We start from the raw sequence: 10,409 nt of genomic DNA, 5'->3' as shown, positions 1-10,409 counted from the left end.
CTATTGTTATCAAAATAGTTGCACTAGATAATACTCAAGTGCATAAGTCTTACCATCGCTGGTGATAAACATTTTTTCTGTATCCCTCCCATAGACTGTAAATATTGATTCTTCTTCTATCTTTTTGTGTTTTGTGTTGAGTTACAGTATATTTCCTTTCACTTGTGATTGCGCAACCAGAGGATCTTTGTTTGTACCTACCTGGTACCTACAGGTGGCGCCAGAACATTGCAGGCGACAAGGAGGAGTTAGTATCCTTAAAATGTGCCTGACGAAAAGAAAAAATAAATATTAATAACATATACATGATAGGTTTGAAACGGTGTTCTTTGCCAATTCTATTTTAATTTAGAGTCAGTCTTATTTGTATATTGATACATATTGAACAGGTGTACACATGGTGTTAAGATACTGTAAATTTCTTCCAGTTCCTCCCGTCCCCGGCAGGCACAGAGGGGACGGACCGATAGCGGCTTCCTTAACTGTCTATGGCTCCATGCCTGCCGCCAAAATTCAAGTTAGAAAGAGAAGAACGAGTTTTCCTGTTGTCGGATGTTGTAAACACTGGTCTGTAACCTATAGTGCTTCAGCTTTTATTTACCGATTTGGAATTTAAACACCGGAGTCGGACAGCCTAAAGATGTACATCAAGTCTATTATTATTGAAGGATTCAAATCTTACGCACAGAGGACGGAGATCAACTGCTTCGACCCGCTGTTTAACGCCATCACAGGACTTAACGGCAGTGGCAAGTCCAACATTTTGGATTCGATATGTTTCCTTTTGGGCATTTCCAACCTCAGCCATGTAAGTGTGTAATTGTCTATAATGTCATTAAGCTCTATGTTGAAAGTTGCCTAGTTGTTGTAGAGTTTGGTATGGTCAACACAGAGTATGCATAGCTAAAAGCATCTTGAGAAAACGGCTCACTCTTTAAACTTGTATCTCTTTGTTTGATTTTCACTTGAAAGGTGCGAGCCTCCAACCTCCAGGACTTGGTCTACAAAAACGGACAGGGTGGTATCACCAAGGCCACTGTGTCTATTACCTTTGACAACTCCAACAAAAGCCAGAGTCCTCTGGGTTTCGAAACCCATGATGAGATCACCGTCACCAGACAGGTTGGCAAAGAAATAGATAAAGAAGGCTCGGACATTGGTGTACAAGATTAGTGTATGCAATGCCAATACTACGATTAACGTTATATCTTTTTTTTTAAGGTGGTAATTGGTGGCAGGAACAAGTACCTAATCAACGGAGTTAATGCAAACAACACCAGGGTGCAGGACTTGTTCTGCTCTGTTGGCCTCAACGTCAACAACCCGCATTTCCTCATCATGCAGGTCAGTCTTGTGTCTGCAGCAATGCGCTGCTTGTGTTTGAAGCCCTCTGCATTATTTTACACAATGTGCTGTTTCCAATATTGTAGGGGAGGATCACCAAAGTTCTGAACATGAAGCCACCTGAGGTATAGCATACACATGTTGTCCATCACCTCACCACCTGTACTGTCTCATTGTCCTGCCTTTTTGCACGTTTTCTGATGACCTCTTCTTTTTCTTTCAGATCCTTGCCATGATTGAGGAGGCAGCGGGAACCAGGATGTATGAGTGTAAGAAGATTAGCGCTCAGAAAACCATTGAGAAAAAGGAGGCCAAGCTGAAGGAGATTCAGACAGTATGTGAGACATTTTTTCTCTGTTTGTTCTCCAGGGGGGCATCTGCCACAAATACAAAGGCTATTGTTAAACTATACAAACTGTAAATAGTTAACTGTTTCTCTTTATTTACTCTTTAAGATTCTGAACGAGGAAATTACTCCAACTATGCATAAACTCCAAGAGGTAGGTTCCCTGCTTTCACAATCAAGACTTACACACTTACCGCTGTGACCGACGTGATGGCAAGAATGATGCGTTACCTTTATCCTCCCTCTGCAGGAACGTTCATCGTACTTGGAGTACCAGAAGCTGATGCGTGAGATCCAGCACTTGTCACGGCTGTACGTGGCCTGGCTGTTTGTGTGTGCAGAGGAAACCAAGCTGAAGTCAGCAGATAACCTGAAGGTGATGCAGAATAACATCACCGAGATGCAAGCAAGCATGGCCGAGAATGAGAGCAAAGTCCAGGAGCTGTCAGCCCAGATTCAGGAGCTGCAGAAGAAAAAAGACCAGGTACACTGGAAGACTGTATTTCCCTCGTACTTCTGAAGTTAATTTTGTTGAAAAATTTCAATCCTTTTCCCCTGGATGGCCCGCTTGGCTTCAAAGAAACATTTTAAAAGAAGTGTTTGAAATCATCTGTAGACCATCAGAATATAATGTTTTGAATGTTTTAATGAAACTAGAACAAGAAAAAGAAATCTTGTCATATTATGTTGTTATACTATTATGTTGCTTTGCTTTTGATGTTCACCTGCTCATCTGTAGGAGGTGAGTGGAGTATTAAAATCCCTGGAAGAGACTCTAGCTGATGTGCAACGTGTCGACGCCAAAGCTCAGAGTGCGCTTGACCTGAAAAAACAGAACGTCAAAGATGAAACCAAGAAGAGGGGGGAGCTTGTCAAGAGTATGGAGGAGGTAACGGGGCAATACATTTTGCTAAAATGTGCCTATATGACTTCAAAATCTCTTGTCAAACCAATTAAAAAATGAAATTCAGATAAAATGAGTGCAATTTGCACAACTGAATTATTGATCAGTGGTTGTTTTCCGTCACCCTTAGGACAAGAAAATGCTTGTGGTAAAAGAAAAAGAGGTTTCTAAGTTGACAGAGCAGCTTCAGGCTCTACAAGAGGAGGGACAGAAGGACAGCATAGCTCTGCAGACAGCTGAGCAGCATTTTAGGGCTGTGTCAGCAGGCCTTTCCACCAATGAGGACGGAGAGGAGGCCACACTAGCTGGGCAGATGATGACCTGCAAGAATGACATGAGCAAGGCAGATACTGAAGCCAAGCAGGTGAGGAAAGGACATATCTGCCGGGCATGGGATGTTTGGGTTTTCAGGTTGCCAGTTTATATTTGATGGAAAGTTTTCAGTACAACCATTTATGCTCGCTAGCGTGACTATACATCACATACTTGTTTTCAGAGTATGTTTATCTATCTTGTCTCTGTCCTCCTTTCGGTCCAGGCCCAGATGACCCTGAAGCATGCCCAGGCTGAGCTGAAGACCAAACAGGCAGAGGTGAAAAAGATGGACAGTGGCTACAAGAAGGACCAGGACAGCCTGCAGGCTGTCAGAAGCAGCAGAGAGAAACTACAGGCTGAGCTAGCTAAACTCAACTATGAAGGTATTTATTTGGTTTTTGGTAAATTCTGATTTGTGTGTGTGATTGGTTTGTTTGTGTGTGTGTGTGGGTCTCTCCTTGTGTTATACATTTTGAATTAACGTTTAGGGTCTGTACATATTTTTGTGTCTGTATTCAGATGGGAAGGAGGAGAATCTGCTGGACAAAAGACGGCAGCTGTCCAGAGAGGTCGCTAAACTTAAAGAGACCTATGAGCGTCTTATGTCGCGCTTCCCCAACTTGCGCTTTGACTACAAGTAAGGATTTCCTAAATTAATATACTCATCTCCTTAACTGTACAGTGTTTCCCACATACTTAGAGAGAGAGAGAGAGAGAATTGGAAACACTGCTGTGGTGTATGTTTTTTAAATCTAGATGTAGGTTCCTACTTTTGTTTAGTTTGCCCCTCATAATAACCCATTTCTTTGGACAAAACCATCTTTTCCCAAGGATTCATAATTCTATGTGTACCAGCCTCAAGTGGCAATTTGATGAATTGCAGTTTTTGGCACTTCTACATTGGCTTCATTTTTTAGCAACAGTGGTTGCTATCATGACTTGCTTGACATTTGAATAGAACTGAGCCGTCAGTAAGATAAGGAGAGTGGAAACACGTGTTGGGTAGATCTGAGCTTGAGCGAATGCTTTCTGAGGTGGCAATAATCCTATTGATTCTTAACTATAAGTAATAGATTTGGTCAGATCTGAGTGTTTGTCTGAATTATCAATTTGCGGCCTGAAGAGTTTCAGCTTTCCAAATTTTAAAGCATTGTATGTGTTTTCTGTTTTCTAGGGACCCGGAGCGAGGATGGGACCGTAGCAAAGTAAAGGGGCTGCTAGCCAACCTGATAACAGTCCGTGATGTCTCGTATGCAACAGGACTGGAGGTCGTTGCAGGAGGACGTCTCTATAACATTATAGTTGACACAGAGGTAAGTGTGTTAGTGGGCAGGGTGCAATCATGTTTTTATGTTATTTTATTTGGAGACCAGTGAGGCAGTGCAATTGGAGTTGGTGATTATTATAATTATTATTTTTTTTGCCTTTGCCAGGTGACAGGTAAAAAGCTGTTGGAGAAGGGAGAGCTGCAGCGGAGGTACACCATCATCCCACTGAACAAGATCTCTGCCAAGACACTCAATGACAGAGTGGTGAACACTGCCAAGCGCCTGGTGAGAGATCTAAAGAACGCCCCGTTTGGAAATCAAATAGTCATTCCTGTCTGATCTTGAAACATGACACAGTCTCTTTGCTGACTCACCATCTCTTCCTGTTCTGTCAGGTTGGAGAGGACAACGTCCACACTGCTCTGTCCCTGGTAGGCTATGAATCTGACCTGCGTAAGGCCATGGAGTACGTCTTTGGCTCCACACTTGTGTGTGACACCCTGGACAACGCCAAAAGAGTGGCTTTTGATAAGCAGGTGATGACCAAGACTGTCACTCTTGGGGGGGACATCTTCGACCCACAGGGAACTCTGACCGGAGGTGAGAACAACGGGGATTCATGTGTATGTCACTGCGTGAGTCATCTGCAGTATGTAAGGGTACCTTGAAACACACCCCATCTTGTTATCCTCTACATGCAAATATCTATTACTTCTAAATTATATCCGGAATAACAGTCTCTGACTTGCACTCAATACAATGGACCTTTCAATATACTTTCCTTTTCCCTGCCAGGCTCTCGCTCCAAGTCAGCATCCGTCTTGTCCAGCCTACAGGAACTGAAGGAAGTTCGGGACAACTTGAATGACAAGGAAGCCCAGCTTCAAGAAACTGAAAGACAACTGGCCAGCCTTAAAGGAACTGCAGAGAAGTATGCAAATACATACACACATGAAATACCCACATGAATTAAATATTTTCTGATTGGAGCTAGTAAAGAAACACATTGGCCCAGCTGAGATGTATCTGTGTAGCTGCCGATCAGGAGCAAGAAACGGTGTCACCCTTCTAAATAGTTTAGTTTAATAGTTCTCAGTATGTACCTTGGTCAAAATTCTAATCCAAAGGATCCATATCCACATGAGTTTGTTTATGTTTGAAATGTAGCATATGTATGGTTTTCAGATTGTTTTAAATATTAATATCAGTAATGGCCTCAAAACTCTTGTATTAGTCTGGCTATAATTCCGGTGCATATTTACAGTAAGATATTTTTTGTGTGAACATCTTTAGTGAACACAGTGTGCATGCATCACCAATACGTTTCATTAGGCACAGCCTACAAGGACAGTCCTGTGGACAAAATTATATTGAGTCTGCTGGCGTTTGGGATGAAGACATTTTGAAATTGTGTCGCTTGAGTTAGTGCACACATTTTAATTCACTAATCAAATCCCAACACATAACCATTTTTTTCCTCCTGCATTTTTTTGTCTTCTTCCGTTGAATGTTTCCCTCCCAACCTCCAGGTACCGTCAGCTGAAGCAGCAGTCAGAGCTGAAGGTAGAAGAGGAGCAGATTCTGCAGGCCAAGCTGCAGCAGAGCTCTTTCCACCAACAGCAGGAGGAGCTGGAGAGGCTGCGCAAGGCCATCGGTGAGAATGCTGGAATACACACAAATGTATATAACAAAATGGAAAATATTTGGCTTCATCAAGGCCGTTTGTGCAAACGGTATAAAACAGACATTAGATGTGTAATTCCACCAGGGCCTACATGTGTACAGGTCTGATAGAAAATGTAAACTAAAACAATGCATTTGGTGTTTTTTTTTTTTGCTAACTTTACTGTGCGGTGTGTTTGCTTGAACAGAGGAGAGCGAGGAGACTTTGCGTGTCACCAAGGAGGTGCAGAAACGGGCAGAAGAGAAGTTCAAGGTGTTGGAGAACAAGATGAAGAATGCTGAGGCGGAGAGAGAGAAAGAGCTAAAGGCCGCGCAGCAGAAACTCAACGCAGCCAAGGCCAAAGCAGACACCTTCAATAAGAAGCTGAAGCAGAAACAGCAGGTACACTGACCCTGACGCATGCTATCACACACACTCGGCCACAATCTGCTCATACTTCTTGTTAATTTAATGCATGTGTTTCCTTTTATTGCCCTCGCCCACAGGAGTCCGAGGCCGTGGCCCTGGAGCTGGAGGAGCTCCGGAGGGAGCAGGCTGGTTACGAGCAGCAGATTCAGGCTGTAGATGAAGCCACGAGGGCCATCCAGGAACAGATAGACAGCATGGCTTGCACTGTGTCACAGAACAAGGTATCTGTAGCATTTTTAAGGTGTATATGTAGAATTGTTTAATGGTCCCGCTAAGAGGATGTACTTTGAAGACAATTTGAAATTGTCCCCAAGAGCTCATATGTGTACTCTACTGTTCCTGTTTTACCATTCTCTCATTCTCTCTTGCTGTGAAGGAGGCCGTACGTAAAGCCCAGGAGGAGCTGGCCAGACAGAAGGAAGTGATCATGGCTCAGGACAAAGAGCTCAAGGTTAATACATGTTTTTCTCCTTTTAATGCTGAGTAGGTTTGCACAATAAATCGTGATAAAATCGCGATTTTAATTCACCCCCTGTTAGCGATTAAATTTATAAATAACTGTTTTTTTTTTTTCTGACTTTGATTCTCATTTAATTTTACCAGCCGACTGCATCCGTGGAGGCTATCCTATAAGCCTCGGTATGGATGGCAGGGTGTTCTCAACGCGTAGAGAAAAAAAAAGATCTTGAGTCCAGGCATTGATTGTCTTTGGGTGGTGTTCCCGTTTATTATAAAGGTAGAAAAAAGGTCACTTCACATAAAATAGTACTTCACCTAGTGCTGATTAATAAAATGTTGCGGCGTGTTCATGGCTACAGTAAGAACCGTGTGTTCCCCGCCATCCACACCTTTCCTCGTGGATTACCGCACCTGTAAACATACCTTATTCCCAGTGACATACCACACCCAGTGCAATACTCCCCCAAGTGGCTAAAATAAATAACTGAATTAACCTTACCAAATAAAGTGGATACAAATGGCTCCTACAGCATCACAAACACTACTTTCTACTGTGAGTTTTAAACATAACTTAAAGTGACTTAAAGCGCTGCAATGCTCTCCCTCCTCTTCATTAAAGCCTCTATGTTACTTGTGGTGATGCACAATGAGCTATATGTACTGCCAGTTTGTTTTCTTTTGTCATGGTTCATGTGTGCAATAAACATTTCTCTTCGTGAGAAAAACATTGTGGCAGAGAACCGTGATATCAATTGTAAGCTAAAAAATCGTGATTCCGATTTTTTCCCTGAATCGTGCAGGCCTAATGCTGAGGACTGTAGGTCCTTGAAACAGTTTGACTTTCCTCATATATTTGTATATTTCCCTTTCTTAATTGTCTAGTGCTAACTAATTTCACTGCTTGGAATTTTAATTTGTGTATGTACGTAGTTGATTGGATCTTCTTCTTCTTTTATATGCAATTAAATGTTCCAGGGTAAGACCACAGAGGCCAATAAAATAAGGGAGCAGAACAACGAAGTTCAGCTGAAGATCAAGGAACTGGAACACAACATTAGTAAGCACCGCAAAGACAGCCAGGAAGCTGCTGACAAGGTACTGACACCTAGTCCTGTACACTACTATAATCCCATGATCTATGATGTCCCTGAAAGTTTAAAAGGATTAGGGTCCTCTAAACATTTCTCTCTCTCTCTCTCTCTCTCTCTCTTGTCATCTGTTCTTCCTCCAGGTGTCTCGGATGCTGGAGGAACATGATTGGATCCAGTCGGAGCGTCAGTTCTTTGGCAAGCCCAACACATCGTATGACTTCAAGACCAACAACCCCCGCGAGGCTGGTCAGCGGCTGAAGAAGCTGGAGGAGACCACCACCAAGCTGGAGAGAAACGTCAACAAGAGAGCCATGAACATGCTGAACGAGGCCGAGGAAAGGGTGAGGACGAAGACACCGGAAGAGTTTGTTGTGTCAACTAATGCAACAACATAAAAAAAAACACTGCAACTTGTGAATGATTTGCTTCTATCCCACACATTTGTCTCCCTTCCTGCAGTACAACGACTTGATGAAGAAGAAGAGGATCGTGGAGAACGACAAAGCCAAAATCTTGCAGACTATCGAGGAGCTGGACCAGAAGAAGAATGAGGCTCTTAACGTGGCGTGGCAGAAGGTCTGCTCTCTTTCAGCAAATCTTTTTTTTTCTTCTTTTCTCCCCTTTATTTGCACATTTGAATTTATATCTGTTTCATCTAACATTGGGCTATGTATACGGAGAGACAATAAACACTGCCTCAGGCTTGAGGCGAGTCATGGCTTTGTTAGTCATAGCAGGAAACTGACGTGACCTAACGCGACACACACACACACACACACACACACACACACACACACACACAGAACGTTGAAGGTGTGTTGCTTTTGATTCTTGGCAGAAGACAAATTTAGTTTCAAAAGAAGCTTGAGGCAGCAAAAAAACGACCGTGGAGGTGATACTAAAAAAAGGGTACCAGGGACTTTTTTACGTAATGTAAAACCAACAATGGCAAGTAGAGTAGAGTGGAGGGGAGTAGAGCAGGTACCATTCTCACTGTTAGATCATCTGTCCCATGGTTTTGGACCTCACTGTAATGTCTTTAATGTTGTCCTCCTCTGCAGGTAAACAAGGACTTTGGCTCTATTTTCTCCACTCTGCTGCCAGGGGCCACCGCTAAGCTGGCTCCTCCCCAGGGCGGCGGTGTCTTGGAAGGGCTTGAGTTCAAGGTGGCCTTGGGCAATACCTGGAAGGAGAACCTCACTGAGCTCAGCGGTGGACAAAGGTCAGCAAAAGCACTTTTATGGTCATTGGGGCAATTATTTAGTCCATTTTAGCAGCATGACTATGAATGTAAAGGTTTCCATGGATGATAATGAAGTCCGTCCCTTTTATTGAGCACCCTCTTTATGTCTGTGTTTTCAGATCACTGGTGGCCTTGTCGCTCATCCTGGCCATGCTGCTGTTCAAACCAGCTCCCATCTACATCTTAGACGAGGTGGACGCTGCCCTGGACCTCTCGCACACACAGAACATTGGACAGATGTTGCGGACACATTTCAGACACTCCCAAGTATGTTACTAAATACCCTCCCAAAGCCTTAAACTGTTGTGCAGAAGAGTACTTCAACCACGAAATAAACAAGTGTGCTCATGTACACATTTGCCATATTCTTACTCATGTCATGAGTGGATTAAAGAGCATAACGTACTGAATTTACCTTTTTGACATTTCTGTCCCTGCAGTTTGTGGTGGTGTCGCTAAAGGATGGCATGTTCACCAATGCCAATGTCCTCTTCAAGACAAAGTTTGTCGACGGCATGTCCACAGTTACACGGACTGCGCTCAGCCAGATTTGATGCCAACCATCCCCAAAAAGGCCAAGACAAGGCTCGTCAAAAACACAAGAGGAACAAACATCTTATCAGCTAATCATTGCAAACAGCCATATTCTAAATATGCTCTGGTATTCCCATATCGCTACTACCAAAGTAGTATCGGTCAACTTCTTGCAATCAATTGTGTATACCATTTCCTCTGTTGTTACTTTTTCCTAATCTTAAGATTTGTTTATATTTATATAGCATGTGTCCTCTTTGTTCAGCTGTTGGAGTTTGTTCAACCTTTTTAACTGTACATGTCTTTTGCCTAAACTGTTGTCAGTTATCCTGTCTCTTTCCTGGTCTATGTTCATGCTCTTCTGCCACACATTAGTTTTATATGCAGCTTACATGTCCATGTATTTTAGTTAATAAAGCAAGTCAGCAAGGTTGGAGAAGATAGCTTGTTGTACCGGGAGGTCTTCAATTCAATCCCCAGAGCAACCAGATAAAATCTGGGTGGGGAAAGTGAAAGAGCAGTGCTTGTCCCTCCCTCATTACCACCGCTGAGGGGCCCCTAACCTCTGAAGTGGTCTTCAGATCAGACTGGTTCTACCGGGCAGCTTCCAGGAATGAATGTGTGCAATTGTGTGAATGTGATAAGGCAAAAGAGAGGCTGCCTCTCAGTGAACCTTCCATGAATAAATAATGGTTTAATAAAAATAAAAAGGTCTATAAAAAAATAGATAACTATTGTTTTTTTGGCTGGTGAGTGAAGCAAATCTACCATCATTTGCATATTTTACCTGCAGTTGGCTGGAAGATGGAGCTG

At 42.9% G+C, this 10,409-nt stretch overlaps 1 protein-coding gene across 1 annotated transcript; it reads left to right on the top strand.

The window, feature by feature from the left end:
* Positions 1–490: 490 nt before the first annotated feature.
* On the top strand, positions 491–10,021 carry smc2 (structural maintenance of chromosomes 2). Its single transcript, XM_034859615.1, has 25 exons — positions 491–808; positions 973–1,122; positions 1,222–1,344; positions 1,431–1,469; positions 1,568–1,678; positions 1,800–1,844; positions 1,941–2,174; positions 2,430–2,579; positions 2,725–2,958; positions 3,133–3,292; positions 3,429–3,546; positions 4,084–4,222; positions 4,343–4,462; positions 4,573–4,777; positions 4,973–5,108; positions 5,707–5,831; positions 6,049–6,242; positions 6,347–6,490; positions 6,646–6,720; positions 7,704–7,823; positions 7,960–8,160; positions 8,279–8,395; positions 8,881–9,041; positions 9,182–9,329; positions 9,503–10,021. Exons 1-25 carry the CDS (start codon positions 641–643, stop codon positions 9,614–9,616), a joined length of 3,531 nt encoding a protein of 1,176 aa, XP_034715506.1. The 5' UTR covers positions 491–640; the 3' UTR covers positions 9,617–10,021.
* The last annotated feature ends 388 nt before the right edge of the window (positions 10,022–10,409 follow it).

The sequence above is a fragment of the Etheostoma cragini genome, chromosome 2, assembly GCF_013103735.1.
Source record: "Etheostoma cragini isolate CJK2018 chromosome 2, CSU_Ecrag_1.0, whole genome shotgun sequence".
NCBI lineage: Eukaryota > Metazoa > Chordata > Actinopteri > Perciformes > Percidae > Etheostoma > Etheostoma cragini.
The sequence above is the reverse complement of the archived record's forward strand: the minus strand, read 5'-3'. Positions and strand labels throughout refer to the sequence as shown.